A 19,838-nucleotide genomic window follows, 5' to 3' on the forward strand; every position below is an offset into this window, starting at 1 on the left:
ATGAAGAATGCATGTACTTCTGCAGAGAGAACAGAAGGTTGAGCTCAGGAGGAATCAAGGGTACATACACCTAATGTCACAGCATGGACAGAATCCTGCTTGGGACAAGGCTCTGCTCTAATGTGGGGAAAATAAGTACCCAGCAACTAAGGAATCACTGCATCAGCACAAGGACTTCAGAATTTGTTCAGGGAGGCATTTGCTAGCATATACTGAAAAACAAATCTTTTGCTCAGCCACTACTTTCCCTAATGGTAAACTATTAGTGTCTCACTGAAAACAAGCCTAACAATTCTACAACGTATCCTCTGCTAAACAGGGCAAACACCCACTGCTGCTCTAACAAAAGGGAGAAGAAATCAGAGGTCACAAAACAAAACATGCCCCAGCCATTTCTCCCCTCAAAAAAGTGAAAGAAGAAAAAGAGAAGCCTACACTTCCTGCAATTAGATGAGGTATAGCTCTCAAAAACTGAAAGCTGTAATTAGGGATGTTTTGAAAGAATAACAGGGAAGTACCTTTCTCCCACACTGAAACCCATTTTGTAGCAAAAGATCTGGGGAGTGACTGGGTGGAAGTATGTCAGATTTTGCTTTTTAAAACATCTTAAGGAAAACCAGGACTCTCCCTACTAAACACAAAGCTTTTTGTTATGTTAGGAAGTTTTCCCCAACTTAAGCTATGTTGATCATAATCTACAAATTAAAATTTTAATTTAAAAAAAAGGGCGAGTATCTGTTCCTGTTTCTGTTTTTTTCTGCTGCTTCGTTGCTGGTTCGTTCTTGATTTTAGAGCAAGTATCTAAGGCAGAAACAGCAAAAATGAATCTCATTCAGCTAGAAAAGGTATGAATGTCAAACTTAATTTGAACAGGAGCTGCTATATATTTTTTCTGTAATTACTGTTACTGATTTTTGAGGAGGATGGACTACGCACTGTGAAAGATTAAACAGCCATCTTGAAGTCTGGATGTGCCAGTGCTTGACATCATAAGTGACACTTCACACGAGCTACGCTCTGCATGATAACCAATAAGCCTTGAAAATATCACACATTTCACCCCACTTACCTGATTAATGCTTGGCCTCCCTTGCTTTTTCTTTGAGGTAGTATCCAGCCCCCAAAGAGAAGAAAACCTGCTCCTCCGCTTACTGGCAGACCTGGACATGGCCTGGGTCCTCCTCCTCACGCCAGACTCCCCGGTGCGAGCCGCCACCTGTCAATGCCATATGGTCTTAGAATCCAAAGCTGCAGCATCCCACCATAGCATTGCTTACATAATTGAACAGCGGAGTCTGACCAAAAAAAAACCTAGCAAATCCTAGAGTAATCCTAGAGTATTCACAACAGGGACAACCTCGGTGCTGCCAGCCTATTTCCCTCCCGCCTGTATTTCAACTCATTTCTTCAGATATAAAACACCAAAAAGCAAAAGGGACAGCACCTAATATTTTTGGGGCATTTAATTTGAGGTACTTTAAAACTGCATAATCATATAGAGCAAATAGGCAGCATCAGCAGAGGCACTTTTTTTTTTTTTATTTTTTATTTTACAAGGCTTCAGAACTGGACATCCAAAGCCTGAGATTTCAAAATCTAGCTGATTCTTCTGCAAGGTTTGGTGTCTCATTTTGCAATTTTCTGTGAAAGCAAGCTGGGTTGGACTCGTGACTTTTAGAAGGCCAGATGAAGACCTGCAAATGGATCAAAGTATTTAGAACCTACACCTTCTTAGAGATGCACCCGGGATCTGTAAGGAGTAAGTAAACCACAAGAACAATGCGCAAAACGATCCATTTGGCTGCAGAAGTGTTAGCAGCCTGGGTTCTTTAGAGATGACCCGCAGCAACCCTTTCAGCAGAAAAAGCTGCTTGCCTTCACCAGACCAAGCATCTGGCAGTGCTCCCCAAACAAGGCAACTCCAGGAGAAATCAGCGTAGCGCTAGTCAGAGCCGAGGTGTTCAGGCCAAAGTTCAAGCACATCTCCCACCGTGAGGCAGAGAGTCAGGGCCCCAAGCAGCTCTCCCACGAGCAGGGGGCGCTGAGGGAGCCGGCAGGCGCGGGCGGGCACGTGACATGGCAGCGGGGCGCGCGACACGGCGGCAGGGCGCGCAACATGGCAGCGGGGCGCGCGACATGGCGGCGGGGCGCGTGACATGGCGGCAGGGCGCGTGACATGGCAGCGGGGCGCGCGACATGGCGGCGGGGCGCGTGCCCCCGCCTCGCAGGCCTGGAGACGCGTTCCCTGGAACGGCCTCCTGCTACGTTCCCACATGCGAAACAACCAAGCTGCGACTGCTGTTTGGCAACGCAGCTAGAAGAGCCAACCTTGCAAGTGGTGCCCCAAGCTAGGGAGCTGCCAAACCGGTTGTTTGGGTCGAGTCCAACCTTGTGTGAGGATGGGAACCACATGGTGTTCGCCTGGGCATCCAGAGAACAGTTGCTCTGTGAGTAACAGCAATTCCCCTTTGGGTACGTTGGGAAACCAAGGAAGGGGAGAAGCTGCAAGCTTCTCCCTTTCCATGGGGTGGCCTTGTGACCAGAAGAGCTGGGGCTGCCCCGCTGTCACCATTTGGCCTCCAGCTCAAAATCCTGAGCTGCACTGCACCATCTACATGCTCTTGAGGGCAAAGGAGGACACGAGAGTTGCTTGAAGGAAAAGAGAGCACGTGTCTCTTCCAACACAACATATTCAAAACATCTTCTTTTCACTTGGCTCTCGAGAGAGACCAGCATGAGAAGGCAGGCTGTTTTTCAAGCTAACACTCAGTGCTTTGCTAGATGCAAAGAAATAAGCACAAATGCAAATTACAGCCCGACACTTAAAAAAAAATAAATCCACCAGCAATTATCAGGATGATGACGCTAATCTTTTGATATATAAAAGAATAAAAACGCCCTGACTGAATTACTGCTCTGGATTCAATTGAAGGGTACAGCTGACATCTACAAGACAACACTGGAGCTCAGCTATTTCTGTGAAGCTCCAGGAGCCCAAGCTGAAGCCACAGGCACATGATTTAAATTCATAAAAAAAAAGTACTTTGTAATACACTTTCCTGTATTTTAAAAAGCAGGGCTGTTACATTATTTAAATTTAAATGACCGCTTTAAACAACTGATGACTTGTTTGCCACATTCAAAGTAGTATAGGAGCACACTTCCCCTCCCTTGTGGAGCACCAGGTGTTGACCACTGGAGATCGGAAATTAGACTAATTGGTCAGGAGTTTCATCCATATGGTAGAAAACAAGCACTGCCCTAGTGGGTCAAAGCCAACACGTGGCGAGGGCCTCAAAAAGACTCCTATTGGCTTCACAGGGCTTCTGGATTAAGCCCATGCACGGACATTAGGGATGAGCCCTTACTGCAAGCCAGATCTCTGTTTCCAAACTCCAGAATCATGTTCATCCAACTTTCCACCTCAGGCCAGTAAGAGAGATGGAACAAGCTGCAAAGCACAGACACTGACTATCCCAAATGCAGACTTTGTATTTTGGGACAGGCTTACTGTGAGCACCCAGAGGCACCCTCTGCCTCCAGCAGTTGTTGGAGCCCTTATCCTTGTAACAGGAAGATCTGTTTATAGAAAGCATGTTTACAGCAAAGAACGGAAAAGTCAAAATCACATGGTTAGGAGGAACATAGTTCTTCTGCTTGCCATCATTTGCAAGCATCTGCTTTTCAGTTTACATCCAAGACACATAGCCCTTTCAGGAAGCTGAATTTTCTGCATGCTAAGGTAAGGGCTCACCCCACAGAAACAGACTGCTGTTTGTCGATTTAATCTCTCTATTGAACGCGTGAAGGCGTTTGCAGGTTGGCAAGGATGACCCCGGCCTCTGTTCAAACTTACCAGTGCATGAAACGAAGAGACTGAAAAGATCCCAAGGCGGCCCATTGCAACTTTAGTCGGACGACTGGCAAAAGCAAGCAGTCTTTTAGGGTTTGGGAGCTCCCCTCCTTGGAGACTAGCCAAGTAACAGCGGTACCGAAATAGATCCATCTGGAACTGTTCAAGATTTTGTTCCCAAACGAAGATCTACACACAGCAAAGAAGGAGGAGTGAGATGGAGGAGAAGAGCAGGGGAGAGGAGGAAGAAGACAGTGATAAACACCTTGAAAAAATTTTACTGCTACCACTAACACATCTCTTTTACCAATACTGATCTCCTTTTCAGAGAACAAGAAACAAGAATTCTCCTTCTTCCTCGCTCTTCCCTCCCATTCTTAACCCACTTTTTTTTAGAAAAGTTGTCATTAAATGGAAAATAAATTCTTTTTCTCGTGCTCATGGCAGAAGACTTCTCATGGGACAACTGCTCCTCTGATACAAGGCTAATTAATAGGATTAAAATTCCCTTTTTCTTTTTTTTTTTTTTCTGTATTCCAGGATTCTCTTCTGAGCAGTCCCTTAAGAGGCTTCTTTCACGCATCAAGGGCATCTGAGAAACAAGAAGCCCAAAACTCACCAAATTCCACAAGCAGAGCGCCCTAGATCAGCAGCTGCAACAGCAGCACTGCTCTAAGAATCAGTGGAGCTTGCTATTACACTTGAAAAAGTGAAGTACACTGGGGATAATTAATCTTATCAGTGGAAGAGCGCTGTAATCAGCCCATGTGAGGGCTTATTTAAATAATTCAGATTGCTGATAGGAAACAATTTCAAAGTGTTTAGAAAAACTCAGTTACATAAACAGAGAGACCACTCTGTCCTCTCGCTGTGACTGAGAGTCTTTGAGCAAAGTCCTTGAACGGAGGCAAAGTATCTCTCCCCTTTCCCAGCTCTCCCCATGGCTTTCTACGGGGTAAAAAAATCTCTTCATGATTCCAGGCGCATTTGGCAGCCAGGGTAAAAAAGCTACAAACTAATGAAAGCAGGCACCATATGTTAGGTTCCTAAAACAAGGTGCCGCTGGGACAGAGGGAGACACGTCTGCTCTAGGCTCGCTGCTTCCCCAGTGCAACCGAGGCTGCAAGGAGCAGTGTGGGCTGGCAGCTGAAAGGCTGCACCTTGCAGTGGGAACCAGGGAGAGCTGCCTCATCCCAAGCGCCAGCAGAAGACGCGAGCCAACCCCTCCCATGCTTCAGGCAAGGGGACAGCCGCATTCGTGCTCCGTGCGCAGCTCCTCTCTATATGGTGTATTGCTACTATGGCCTGGGCGGCCTTTTCCATCCCCTATAGCCCTCACTTAACGCCCACGGCACGGAGCCCTCACGTGGAGGTAGCTGTGCCAGGAGAAGAGGGCCTCTCCCGTACCTCAGAACAGGTCGCTTGGAGAAATGGTGCCACTAGGGCAGCTGACCCCACTCTCCTGCCAGCACACGTCCTGCCCGCGCTGGGGAGCTCTGCCCACACACATAGAGGGCAGGGAGGGAATCTGAAGAAGGCCTTAAATATTCCCCAGGGGCCTATTTCACATAAGCAAGATTACTTGATCCAGTATGGTCTTCTTCTTCTTGGAGTCCGTCACTGAGGAGAGCTGCATTTCACCCATTTTCTTCATCTTCTCGTCCATATCAATCTTCTGCTCCAGCTTTTTTATCTCCGTTTTCAGCAGCTTGACGGTGTCCTCTTTGTGATGCTGCCTTGCCACCGCAGTTGCACAAGCTGAGTGGATGGCAGTGATCCAGTTCTCCAGCTCCGTCTGGCTAGAGGTCTGAAGAGAGGGAAAGAAGGAGAAGAGAGTCAGGATTCTCTTTAAAATTTGTTAGAGATTAACAAATGCAATTCCAAGGAATTTCCTTTCCCTTTGATCTTAAGAATCAAAGCCTTAAATCCACTTATAAGAGAAGTAATAAAAAAAGTCATTCTTAAGCAGGTCATTTTTAGCTCAGCACCAGGCAGTCAGCACTTACAACTGCACCTATATCTGTGTCTTGCAGATGTACAGTGTATCCCAGTAAGTGCTTAAGAATTACCTTGCTTGTTCCAATGCTGTCATAACTTGTAGCTCATCATTTAATGACATTTTCTAAACTCCTTAAGGTAGAGAATGCCCCGATCTTTACGCTCTTTGCAGTACGGCGAGAGTTCTTGACATGCAACAGTTAATAAACGAAAGGCACAACACATGGCCATAATACCTATTACTGGCTTTAATGCACACACAGATGCACACACAGAGAACCTTTCCATTTCTGAAGATCTCAAGGTGCTCTGGAGACGACCTGCACTGTGAAAGGCAGGCTCTCAATTTTTTTATGGCTCTGGTCCTGTCCCTTGCCCAACATGTGTATGATAGTTTGGGAAGAGGGGAGGTATCTGGTTGGTGCATGGGGCACCAGTACCTTTTTTTCTGGAAGAGCACTATTCTGACTAGAGGCTTTTGACACAGAAGGAGAATACTTCAAAGCATTCCTTTTCCAGCCTTTCAAAATAAAAAGCAAATCTTCTTAGCCTTCTTATTAAACCTCAGCCCTTTAGAGTAGGCTGTAAAACAAAATTTACAGCCAACTCACTCAGTGCTGCAGCAGACTTGCTCTGAGTGTCAACCTTCATCAGTAATCACACTGGTATTTGGCTCGTGGCTGGAAAAGTTACAAGGTGCCAAACCACCTTGTTCTAATTAAACTTTCTGCTGATACCTGATCTATAAATAGACAGCACAGGATGATTTTCCAGTTGCGAGCTCAGCTGGAGAAGGTCATCCCCACTGCTCTCCTTGCAGTCACAAGGAACAGCAGAGGATGAGGCCAACTGCAGCTAAGCAGAGACTCCCAGAGAAGCTTCATTCTGAAAATCCCTCATGCACAGGCCGAGCTCCAGACTGGCGCTCCTCAACTTCTGTGGGACTGCAGTGCTGTGCCCCAGCATGATACCGTTTTCCCTAACTGAGGCTAGAAGCCCTAAAGAGAAGGTAGGCTCTGCATTGAAAAGGCTGATCATCCTGCTTTTTGTGTCTTCAGTGGGCCCCATGCAAAGTGAATTGCTTAAATTTAGCAGGCTCACTACACAGGTAATAATACAAGCAAGCTCTTGCTAGTAAGTATGGACTACAATGTCTACTGCTACTGCTGCAGGTATGTTCATCCCTCCTTGCTGAGGAGTTCCTGTTGAAATTCAAGATTGTTTTTTGGCAGAAAAGGAGACAACCTGGCTCCAGTCAGGTGGTGCAATCTCACCCCACCAGCTATACAGACATTATTTGTATGGAAAACACTGGAGTTGAAATGAGATTGTATGTTTTGTTAACTCCTAGCAAAATCAGTAAGAGGTTGTATTTTTATTTTGCTCCATTTTAAGACATTATTTGTATGTCATTAGATTCAGTTCTTGGTTGGGCTTTCTGGGAGAGGGAAGGAAAAAAAGAAATCTGGAAGGGATTCTAGGAGTAAAAGACTTCTTTGGTAGATGTGTGGGCAAGGGGAATCACTCTGCTTCTCAATGGGAAGGACTATGTAAACAGGCTGCAAACATCTGATACATAAGGATGCGGTGTCACAAGCTGCTCTGAGCTTCTGGAAAATGCATGTGACATTTGCAAGTAATGGATTTGTGTAGGCATGATGAGAACTGACTGAGCAAGGAATCACAGCGTAGGAGGTGCAGGATGTCTCTAGGTGCCTTGCCATGGGAAGGCGTGCTACAAGATGCCCCGTGTCTGTACACACTACCAAGTAATCCTGTTTTTCTCCCTAAGTACACACCCTCCCTGGGATAGAAACAGCCCTCCATCTCCGTGGCATCTTCTCAACACAGCAGCTACTACAACAGTGTGTTAAGTGTGGCTGTATGTGCAAAATTTTAGCAGCTAGGGAACACTGCAGAACAGCCACACAGAAGAGCCAAGCTGCTGCGCGTGCATCAGAGCAAGCCCCACAGCACAGCCCCTGCACAGGATCTCCCCATTACCGCGGATCTCCTTCCCTGCCACCCAGAACCATCCCTTCTTTTTTATTTTTCCTACTCCTGCTTCATTGGAGTTGCATGGGTTCCATGACAGAAGGGACACATTTCCACAAGGCAGCATAAATTATTGTGGGTTTTGTTTTGTTTTGTTTTAATTTGAAAAGGCTCATTTTTACTGTTTCCCACAAAGCTACATGAAAATCTACCCATGACATAATGACATAGAGCTCCTAATGAATAAGGCCCTATGTTGCCACAAAAGAAATGTACTGAACGTGACCTTTTCAGTGTTTAGCCTCCGTTGACATTAATTTTATGAGAATGAAGGTTTTTCTGAAGAAAACTGTAAGCAAAAGAATTTATAACTCATATCAGTAGATCCGAGGGTGCTGGTGTACTATGGCCTTTTAAATGCATGCTGAGCCCATAAGCAACCACAGTTGCCTCCTGCATGAAGTTCTCCAGGTGGCGAGGCCCATTTACCCTCTCAGAGCAGGGGATGATGGAAAAGGGGCAGCACAACATTACACTGTGTGCTGAGGAAAAACCAAATCAAGGTGGAAGAGGTTCACAAAAATGTGGGTTTTTTCAGTATACAGTCCGATACTCGGCATCTTCAAGGATGTAAACGAAACCACTTGGAGTGAGTAAAGCTGTGATGTTTTTCTCTAATTCGAGAATCTAATGCCTTTTTTGCAACAGCTGAGAGTACCAATAAGACAATCTACTACTAAAGATTTGTTGTGTAGCACGAGGTAGTGAGGGCAGGGGCACATCCTATAGTGGAATATCTTGTGGCTTAAGAAGGCAAGTCACTCTAAATACCTTGTCACTGGAAAGAGAAATAAATAAGGTATTCCTCCAATGAGAAAAACTGGATCAAGAGAGAAATAAATAGCACAAGCTCTGCATAGACTGGCAGTGGCAAATAAAAGAAGGTTAATCTTGACTAGTGAGGATTTGCAGTAAGAAAGGAGCCCTGGAGGGCAGGCCTAAAAACCACTTGAAGATGCGGTAACAACCAAAAAGTTGAAGTATTTTTTTCAGTGAAATCTATAAGCTAATGTTTGGCCTTTGATATAAATTCTGGATTTCCATTAAGAAATGTACTCTGTGAACAACAGACATTTCTATTTTCTGATTTAAAAAAAAAAGCCTTTAGTCTGCTGTCAGACAATAGCAAAATGCTGATTAATGTCTATAGGAAGACAGGACAACTGGATTGAGAGCAGCCACCACAAATGAAAAGAACATCTGGAGCTCAAATACTCCCTTGCCCTTCAAACACCTTTTGCTCATGCAAACTCCTCCAGCCTCTCAGTATGGCCCCATCTTTGATATATGTCTCTTGTGAGATGCAGATAGTGTTACAGCACAGTTAAGGGACTACCGTGTGTCCTGTAGCGTAAGTGGCCTGATCTGTATGTTATAAACACACTGTCAAATAATACAAAATGCCTGATTTCTTACAGGGATATAACAATAGTTCTCAGGGAATTAACAGCAAAGTTCAACCATCTACACAGAGAGGATCCAGCCAGGCAATAAAGCAACAGATTTGACAGTGCTTCACATTTGGTGTTGGGTCTCCTGAGTGGCATTTATGGGATATATTGCATCCTTCCTCTTGCTTGGACAAAGGAAAATCCCAAACCTACTGGAGTCAGCAGGATTTTTCCACTGATTTGAAACAGAGCTAAGAGTTTCTCCTTGCTCCGTGAGATGAACCCAATGAACACGAGAGAGAAAGGGAGAACTCGGTAGGAAGCACAAGCAATACCAACCTGGAAGAGGAACGCATCCCCAAGCGAATTGCTGAGGCAGAAAACAAAGTCCTTCTTGGGGTGTTCAGGCACTGCTTGCACTATGCTGTTTTCCACCCAGACAGCATGCTTTGGGATGCTGTTGTGGTCAATGCCAGATCTGCCATCAGTCTCATAAAAGAACAACGTACACCCTAGGAGAGACAAGTAGATATTAGCAAGCAACACATTTAAAGGCAACAGCCACCCCATGCCTAATCAATGCTAATAACTGGGAGCATAAATCATCCTTACAACTGCCACAGGGATGAGAAAGGGCGTTGCATTTGCCAGGGCCTCCTCAGGTTTCCAGCCCCAGCACCAAGCCCAGCAGATGTCCCGCACGCGGAGCAGCGCGGTGCCCCTGCAGCAGGGACACGTTGTTTGCCCCGACGCAGGCAGAGCAGAGCGCCACGAGCCAAGGTGGTGGCAGCTGAAGTGCAGCTCAGAGCGAGAGGCACCACTGCACGTGTCACCCGGGAGGCTCTGGGGCCAGCCCGTCCCGCCAAGGTGGCCAAAGCTGGGATGGCCGCGGCCAGCCGGTCCTGACTGGCCCCACGGCAAAGCCAAAGCGCCCGCGCCGAGCTGCTGGCAGCTGCCAGCCTCCACAGTCCCCTGAAGGCAAAGATTAGGGTTTTTGGATACTGGATGCAGAGGAATAACTGGAGGAAAACGGTCCGGAAGGAGCTGTGCTCGCTGGAAGACTGGCGTACCAAAAGACAAAAAGGAAAAGGGAAAGGGAGAAGGGAAAACAAATCAGACCCTTATTCTGCTATAAGGTTTCAGCTGTGAGTCACGGTGATGCAACTGAAAACAAAAACATACTTCGCTTGAGCTCTGCAAACAACCTACTTGTTTTATAAAATCATCTTTACAATTCTTCAGGAAAAAAATAAAAAAGTGTAGCAAATCTGTATCCTGGGGTCTCTTTTTTTCCTTCCTTGGTTTTCTCCCACCTTTCACCATTAGCTTTAAATTAAAGCTGGCCCGCTGTTTTCCTCCCACTGAAGAGAGTCCTCCTGGTGCAAAGTGATGCACTGTTTCCCAGTCAGCTCAGGCTCTCAGAAAACTATTTGCGGACAAACAAAAGCAGCTGTTAACTTCAAAGCCTCCCTTAAATACTGACACTATTAAAGGCACGGCAATTGAAGGAGCAAACACTCCACTTGAGGCAAAGTGCTTTAAAATAACATTGCCTTTCTGCTCATCCTTCCCCTCTTTCCTCCCAGATGGCCCTTTTGTTTCCCGGCCCCTCACAGCGAGACCTTCCTGCCCCAGGGCCCCGCTCCAAGGAGATTAGGGCTTCACTCTGCCCTCTTGGCCTGCCAAACTCACCTATTTTTTCCTTCCCTAGTCCCTCTAGCAAGGGAAGAGCTGGCACACACCATGTTGTTTGCTTTTAAAACACAGTTTCCCACTTCTGGAGGAAGGAGAGGACTTTAAGCCTTCAAGACTTTTGGGGAGGACCTTCTATACCAGGATATGGCTTGGTGCTGTGCCCTCCTTGGGCACTTTCCTACTGGAAACACAGACGAGCCCGGTCATAGTTGGGAAAGGGAAGGCCCCAGTTACTGCAAACTTTGCTTCCCATTTTGCTGCTATCCAAAGATTAATTAGGGGCTGCTTTCAGAGGCCAGCTCTAAGTTTTGCTGCTCTCTTAATATTCGTTTGCATTTACAAGTACTCAAAGCCCAACTCGGACCACAGCACCATCCTGCCAGAATCTGTAAAAATACAGGAAAAGAAAAGAGGGGGTGGTGGAAGGCAGTGGGGCAGCCAGGCACCCCGAGCTGAAGCAACTTCCCCACACCAGGCAGCAGAGGAGCTGCAGAACCAGCCAAGGTCTCCCAAGTCTCAGGCCGGTCGTGGCAACCCAACAACATCCTCCTCTCCACACTGCGTGCTGTGTTGTCACTCTTCTGGGGTTTGACATGCTTGAATCAAAGAGAAGTGTCTGAGAATCAGCAACCAACAGCACAAAGCACTGCAGAAAGGTGCACCAGGATAGGTCTCCTGCATGAACATAGACTGGCAGCCACTGTCACCTGCAGTGAACTTCAATTATCTGATCTGTGTTGGCTGCAACAGGTTATTTGGTTTATCAGCAGCAAGCAGCAGAAAAGCATCCTCAGGAAAACACCCAGTGATCAGACACACCATCTTAGATGGCGTCGCAGGATTTGAAGCTTGGTATGAACCCTGCTTCAGCCCCACCACAGTCGTGTGACTTTGGCTACACGCACGCCACGACGCCACTAAATAAAAAACCCTGCTCTGAAAAATTGGGACCATTTCCTGATACTTCCTATTAATTATGCTGAAGTTCACAGCAGCTTTTCCTAAGCTAGACTATTGGTTTCTTTATCTTGTTTTGTTACTGGGGTAAAAAAAAAAAAAAAAAAAAGGAAAACAGCATATGGGTAGTTGTCCTAGACAGAAAACAAATCATTACCCATGCAGGCCCCCGTGCAGCTGCTGCGAATAGAGCCCCTTGCAGAACTGGAGCCTGTCTTTGTAGACTGGTAGTATTTAAACACTAGATCATATTTACAACCTCCAGACTGTGAATTATGGGCCCAATTCCGCATTAACACATGCGCCCCGGGCGGCCTCGGATGCCCGTGTGGAGGAGCGCTCGCGCGTTTGCTCCGTACCTTTCAGGGACACCCAGTAGTGCTTCCACTTCCTGCGCGTGGCCGACTCCACCTTCTTGTTCTTCTTGTGCACCAGGAAGTTCTTCACGGCCAGAGCTCCGGCCTTGCGCACGGTGCCCTGGGCGGCCGTCAGGAGGATGTCGGACTGCCCGGGGGAGCTGAGGGTGCCGCTGCTCTGCTCGTCGCTGAGCGCCGAGCCGGCCTCCTCCAGGTTCTCGCTGTTGGCCGTGCTCATCTCCAGCTCGCGGCGGAAGTTCTCGTAGACGCCCTGGCGGAGGCCATCGCCCGCCGAGCTGCTCCCGCTGTCGCTGCCGATGAAGGCCCGGCTGGCCGTGGGGGAGTAGCTGGAGTTGGTGGCGTTGGAGCGCCGGGAGAGCAGGTCGGTGTCGGTGGCCGCCCCCTCGATGCCGCTGTCGGCGAACTCGCTGCCTTCGCCTGCGTTCACGTCCTGCGGACGAGAGAGAGAGGCACAACGTGAGGCACGGGGCCTGCCCACGCGGGGTCTGAAACCCCCACCTCACACCGTGCTTTCCCACAGGACGATTTACTCTGGCACTGGGAATTCCTTCCGTCTTTTTTCCAAAGACAGAAAACTGGAAGGGAAGGTAAAAGGCAAGCAGAACTTCCAGCGCAGCCCAGGAAAGACACAAGCCTAATTTCAGGAGGTGCCTCTACAATCTCAGTATTTTGGAATGTAACATGTAGCCTCGTCTGTTTACATTGGGCTAAGTTAACAGTGCTAAAGGCTCTGCAAAAGGAGAACATATGGCAGCAAAAACTGACAGCGTCAGGAAAAGTAGCAATCAACCTACACATTTTGAAAAGAAAACATTGATATTGTACATGCACACCTACAGCTGAAGATATATTTTAGATATCCAAGCCTGTCATTTGCAAATTATATAACTAGAAAGGTACCTTTTTTTTCCTTTTCTCCTAAGAAACTAGCATATTTGAAATTATTTCTAAGTTATTTCTGCATCCCCAACCCTTATGATGAGCCAGAATCCTGTTGCAGTAGACCCTGCAAAAACACAGCAGCAACAGAAGACAGCGCCTGGTCCCCAAAAGGCCGCACAAGTGACAAGAATAGGGACGGCTTGAGCAAGAGGGGAAGTGACACGCCGGAGCTGAGGCTTGGGAGGGCGGCACTTGGGCGGCGTAGCCGGCCACGGGCGCCAGGGCTGCTGCCCAAAGCGGCACCTCACGCTTCGCCCCCATCGACTGCAGATGGTCTCGGAGCACTGGGCAGCAAATGGGAGCAGCTGAGCTCCGTCCAGGAACAGGGGCCCAGTCCCTCTCAGCACCCAAAAGTATTTGGGGATGTGTTTTCTAGGCAGGCTAATAAGAGCTGAGCCTCGTGAGCAGACAAGTATCTGCGGGTTGATGCGCAGGAGAAGAGGGAGCCAGGAAGGTGCAGAGAGGTGAGGAATACAACCAAAGCAACAGGAATTTCAGCTTCCTCCATCATACCTAAGAGGCTGAGGCTTGGTTTACAAGCTTAAAAAAATTATATATATATATATACACACACATATATATACATATATATACACATACATATATATATGAGGAGCCTCTGAAAAGAGGCAGCAGAATGGCCATTTAATTTGAGAGAAAACTAACTTCCAGGTGTGAATTCAGGCACAACGTTACGGGTGCCAGGGTGGCTCTGCAGAAAGGGGGAAGCCCTCCAGCCAGCCCTGCTTGAAATCTTCCTCTTCCTCCTCCTGTGGCGCAAGAGCCGCATGAGGCAACCGGACGGGCGGGAGGGAGGCGACGGGGGCGGGGGGATGCTCTGGAGTTTGAGTCGCTTCCCCGGCATTAGCTTGCGCTGGATGGGCTAGTGCTTTATAAACGCTCCCTCTCCAGGGGGGCTAGGGGTCCAGCTGGCAGAGTAACCACTTCCTTCCTTCCCGCCCGAGCGCAGCTATCCCACTCAGCCTCGTCACTTAACGCAACACATCGCTGAGGGACACGCTGCTCCGGACGGGTCCGTATTCCTTTCCTCCCACAGCGCCCCAATGAGTCGAGCAGGGCGTCCTGTAAGTGCAAGGAGCACTTTTCCTAAGGACAGACATTCTCTCTCCTGCTGTTCCAACGCACTTGTTTCAGGAAGCCAGTTATCCTCCCATTTCTTCCAGCACTGCAAATCAGGGATGAGTGGGGCACAGAACGCAGGGAATTTTAGCACCCCTCTGCACCCCTCTTAGCACCAAAGGCACCAGCTTCCCCATTTGATTTCCGAGTTGTTTTCTTTTTTCCCCGGTAGCTACTCTCTAAAATAGACACTCTTTTTTTTTAAAGGGAAAAACTGTGTCATTCTTCCAGCATAAACAAATTTGCATTCTGCAGTGAATATTATGTAACGGTGGCAACAAATTTATTCAAGGATTTGAGATCTTTATTTTAGATAAATCATTTAATAAATACTTTTCTAGTAATTATTATGTCCACACCGTACAGGGAGCATAGCGTTAATTTGAAAAGGCCACCTCTTGTGGCCTCTTCCTCCTCAGCAAGGAGATAGTCTTTTAAAAAGAGTTTTAAGAAGAAGAAAGTCTTTTAAAAGTAGTCATCTAGAATTAGGGATTTTTCTTTAAAATAAATAAATAAATAAATAGATAAAAGGAGCCACCGGAGCAGACGGAGGGAGCTGCAGGAGGGAGGAGTTGTGGCCATGCCAGGCAGCGCAGACACAAAACCTCCTTGGTGCTTTCCACGTGCGTGGAGCATCTCCTCAGAGCCCCGAGCAGAGGGAGCCAGGGGCAGGGCTGAAGTGCTGGTGCTCAGTGACAGCCCAGCTTGTGTAACCCTGATGAGACTCAGCATTAATCGCCTCAGTTTCCCCATCCCAGTGGGGATTAGAGCAAATAACTCATATAAGAGCATAAGGGCTTACTATGTATAAAAAACTGGAAGACCATAAGGCTCAGAGGGAATGTTATCTACAAGTCAAGTGCTTAAATTTTAGTGTATTTTGTAAAAATCTTTCTAATCCTTCTGTAATGCAAGTGATGGACTTGGATGGGTCAGGAGATCTTTCCACCCTAGTGATTTAGCCCTGCCTCTAATCCCCCTCTGCTCTCTGCACCCCCTTTTCCCCTCTTAAAACTCCTGTATCAAACATTTCGAGCAAACTGATTCCAGCCCACTGGTAGGATGAGTGTCTGAGTGTACAAAGGGCAGAATGCTTCAGAAACTAGAGCCTGCTAATATTGTTCGTGCCCATGCACTATGAGATACAGCAGGGTGTAAGCTGAAACACGGGAAGTTTAATCTCCATGTGAGGAAGAACTTCTTTCCTGGGAGGGTGACAGAGCCCTGGAACAGGCTGCCCAGAGAGGCTGTGGAGTCTCCTTCTCTGGAGATCTTCAGAATCTGCCTGGCACCCTGTGCCACGTGCTCTGGGTGTCCCTGCTGGAGCAGCTGCACTAGATGATCTCTAGAGGTCCCTTCCAACCTCAGCCATTCTGTGAGTGAGGAGGCAAGCGTGTCATGAAGGCTGCTGCGAGGCGCTTGCGCGGCGCCTTAGCAGGTTGAGGGCATCCACGGCACGGGGCTGGGGCTCCTGCTGCCAGCTCTCACGGGCGGGGAGGAAACGCTCCCAGAGCCAGGCGGGATGTGCTGTGGCTGCCACACGGCGCACACCGAAAGGCTTTCAATTAAAGGGTTCATCAAAAAGCGACAGGTTTAGCCTTATGCCTCGTCAGAAAAATGCTGAGACACCCACTCAAGAGACACTGCTGGAAGGGTTTGATAAAGACATCACTGGGTGCACAGCATTGCCGCAGCAACCCTCCAGACCAGGATGCTGAAGGTGAAGCATCCCAACCGGCAGCAGCTCCGTGAGCAGTTCTGCTCCCCAGCGCCGAGATCGCTCGGGATCCAGGTCCTTGGCTTCGGGACCCAGCCTGCAGCGCTCCTGCTGAGGTGGCCACCACAGGCTACTGCCCAGACGCAAAGGGAACCAACCCCACGGGCTCCCGTTTGAGAATTACTCCTGTTTCCTGCTCCTTTTTCAAACAGCCCCACAGGCACCAGCAACATCTCCTCCTCGGAAGAGCTATTATCGCTCTGGTGCCATTACAGGATAGCCACAAGGGCTTCCTAATGAAACAGGCATCTCTGTGTCTCACTCGCTGATGAAAGGAGTTCCCAGGTAAAGACTCCACCCTCGACACTTTGTTACAGACATTGTCACCGCTTCAATATTCACGGCTCTCACTCCTGCCCTGAGCTCCTGCCCAGTAGGATGCGACTGGCACCCGCCAGGCACATTGCAGGAGCTGGGAGACACCTGAGCTCGGCACCAGGCACACGTCTGAAGCCTGGAGAATGCAACAAATCACCAGCAAATTGCTCTGGAATTCTCATGGCTACCATCCAAGGGCCCCTTTTCATGTCCAGTTTAAGGAAAAGAAATATTTAACTCTGTGTAACAATCAGGACGTTGGATTTGGTATTTTGCACCTTGCCAGAGATCCTATGTTTTACAGCTTTATAGAGGCCCCTGGCAAAGTGCTATCTCCAAGCAGGAATATTTTTTGCTCAGAGAGAGTGCCACAGGAACCAAATGCAAGACGGGAACTAAAATTTGTATGGTCCCTTTTAGGTTTCCTGCTGCTGTTGACCCCACTTCAGACCTGGGAGGGCTGCAGGGCGAAGCAAGAGGGAGGTGGAAATCATTAAATTGGTCACGGAAAATAGAAAGCATGTAGCAAAAACAAAAGAAAAAGTATTTATTTCATCCAATACAGCTCATGGAAGCCATGGGAATTCTAATTCCTGGAATTTTCCAAACAAAGCAGGTTTTAATCCACAAAGAAGACAGACTGAATAAACAGGGGCTTGGTCCCTTGGATTTAATATTATTATACAGAGTGCCGGGAGAAAGTAGCATAAAAACTATTGGCTAAAGGGAACTAAACAAGATCTAGTGCTTGTACAGCATTATCCAAGTACCCGGCCTTATCCAAGTGCCCCGATAAAAGGGCAATCCATAATTTTCATCCAAATCCTGCATCCCTGCTGTTGTTGAAGACGAGGGAGTAGCGGCATCATTTACTTACATGGAGCATGCTGTCATATTGTAAATAGCCAGAGTTTCTGAAAAGAGGCTGAGCAGACAGTAACTCATCACGCCGGGAAGGAATGACACGGGAGGGGAAGGTGGAAGGCCCTGGGCCAGATGGATGCAGCGCAGAGTCACAGGCCAGAGGCAGACTGAATGCTGCCGTTGTTACCAACAGCCCTGAAAGGAGGCCCAGCAAGAAGGCCGCATGCCAGAGCGGCTAAAACAGTCCTAATAACAGGCCAGCGTAATGAAGCGGAATTATCACAGCCCCATCAAATACAGTTTTACCGATAAACCAATTGTGTAAAATATTAATGGAAATATTTGCAACCCACTTAAATATATGTTTTAGCTCTCATACAAGCAAGGGCGTCCATGCAAAGCAAGCTATTGGGAAAGAAGAGCATAACACAGGTTATACGAAGGTAACCTACTGGTGCTCTAGCTCCTGCACTCTCATGAGATGACTTCCTTTGGATATCCACTAGGGTCACCACATTTGTTTAAAATCCTTGCTTCATTTAGATGATCCCCAAAAGCCCCAATTCTAGAGAAAGGGCAAGCTTCAGCTGGTGAGCGTCAGGTGAAACGTTTTGGAGGCAGGTTCCAGGAGTCCTTGTCACGTTTTTGAACACAGCTGGTACTGATCTCTGTTAGCAAGAGGCTGGTGGTTGGGATAAATGTTCCCCAACCACTCCTGCTCAAGACTGGGAACACTCAGAGTGCTTACAGTAACTCTGCACTTATCAGCCTTTCCACCAAAGGCTCTGTTAAATGCACTGGTGAGTCACTTTCTGCTGCCTGCCTGATAGCAGTGATTCATGGGCGCTTTAGGCACCCTGGACTGATTTAACAGGAAAACTCTGACTTCTCTAATATAAACAGTTCCTTACATGGATAACGCTTCCCTCTAAATTAACTGTTAGATTGAAATTACTGGCTAGTAAAAGGTGCCTGAATGGTTTTGTTCTTGGAAGGAGCTTTATTGAAGAGGACACAAATTCTTTCTTCCACGTCCTGTTTAGCAACAGAGCTATTAGCTGTGAACAGGCAGCAACATCCTGCAATTGCGCATAACCTGTCTGATTGCTAGTTAGGCAAGCACCACCGAATAAATTTGAAACAGAATAGGTAACCAACCTTAAAGTTTGCATGCTGTTATGTGCCTGATATCTCCTTGGAGCTCCTATATGGAACAAGGTTGTCCTTATGCTGTTTTTCTATTGTGCTAATTCTGCCACTTGTCAGTGGTGAAGGTGTTCTGTTTAGGTACGATTTTCTCGAAATCGAAATAAAACCCTATCACTAGAGCAACTTGATCATCTGCTAACCTTCACATTACTAGACTTGCTGGTCTTGCAAAGAGTCACAGCTTTCCAGGAAGTGGGACCATTTACAAATTTCATCTAAACCTGACAAGGAGAAATGGTTTTGAGGATGCAACTCACAAGCACCTTGATAGCTCATTCTGACTGGGAGGGATACAAGTTTGAAAACTGCTAAAAATGTACTGAATCATGTCTATACAATTCACTATAAAGCCAGAGGGTTTATAAGAATTACACATACATTTGTATGTGGATACCCAAAGGACATGCAGAGTTTGCTACCTTTGGGAATTCAAAGAGATCAGACACTGATGTTTAAAAGCAGCTTTGCTTTTGGCCAGTACTGCCCATTCTCTCCAAAAGGATTAAGGAATGGATTTCAATGGATTTTAGTTACAGAATCTCTTTGTGAATATGCATGGTATAAGTCTAGGTGATGGCTCTACAGACACAGAGTGCTGTGAATGAAACTGTCCCCCACAGAGGTTCAGTGAAACAGCAGGGACAGCTTTATCCTGCTCTCCAGGTGGCTGTGGAGCTCTTCACCAACTCACAACAACTTTGTGGCATCTGTTCGTATTTGAAAAGTTACTTTTACATTTCTAAAAGCTAAAAATATTAGGGAAGGGGAAATGAAAGAATGGTTTGGTTTTGCTTTATATATTAAAAAAATACAGAAATCAATGTCTGTCGGGAAACACACAGTTAAAGGACAACAGACCCCTTAACAGGAAACAGCTCGAAGCGCTACCATGAGACCTGAACAAATTAGTTTTTGCCTGGCTTTGGCACGGACTTCTGGGGGGCTGAAGCAGCTAACAGTGTGAACGAGAACCAGGCTGCAACCCACAAACGCAGCCCTGCCGTGTGGTCCCGCAGCGCGCAGCTGGGGACACCTGCCCAAGGCTGCTCGCCGCTGGTCCTCTGCCGTGGGAAGAACCTTGGCTCTCCTTGAGTACTGCAGTATTTAATCCCTCTGCTCCCAGTGGCATGTGGAGGACCCCCCCAAAACTTCTCTTGCTTTCATCCCCATAGACCACCCAGAGGAAGAAAGCTTCTGCAGGGATTGAGCTAACCGTAGACTGCTGCAAACAGCCTGACCACGCTCCAGCTAGATAAATGGCA

At 47.4% G+C, this 19,838-nt stretch overlaps 1 protein-coding gene across 1 annotated transcript in view; it reads right to left on the bottom strand.

Moving 5' to 3' along the window:
* The window catches only part of TIAM1 (TIAM Rac1 associated GEF 1), a 147,610-nt gene that overhangs the window by 51,529 nt on the left and 76,243 nt on the right, over positions 1 to 19,838 (bottom strand). Inside the window, exons 3-7 of the mRNA XM_088528957.1 lie at positions 12,309 to 12,756; positions 9,637 to 9,809; positions 5,436 to 5,660; positions 3,857 to 4,042; positions 1,070 to 1,216 (exon numbers count right to left, since the gene is read on the bottom strand). Of these exons, the coding sequence (XP_088385083.1) occupies positions 1,070 to 1,216; positions 3,857 to 4,042; positions 5,436 to 5,660; positions 9,637 to 9,809; positions 12,309 to 12,756 (1,179 nt within the window). The remainder of the gene's footprint in view (positions 1 to 1,069; positions 1,217 to 3,856; positions 4,043 to 5,435; positions 5,661 to 9,636; positions 9,810 to 12,308; positions 12,757 to 19,838) is intronic.

The sequence above is a fragment of the Tinamus guttatus genome, unplaced genomic scaffold (genome assembly GCF_059628265.1).
Source record: "Tinamus guttatus ecotype Peru unplaced genomic scaffold, ASM5962826v1 Tinamus_guttatus_pri_ptg000318l, whole genome shotgun sequence".
In the NCBI taxonomy this organism is placed as follows: Eukaryota; Metazoa; Chordata; class Aves; order Tinamiformes; family Tinamidae; genus Tinamus; species Tinamus guttatus.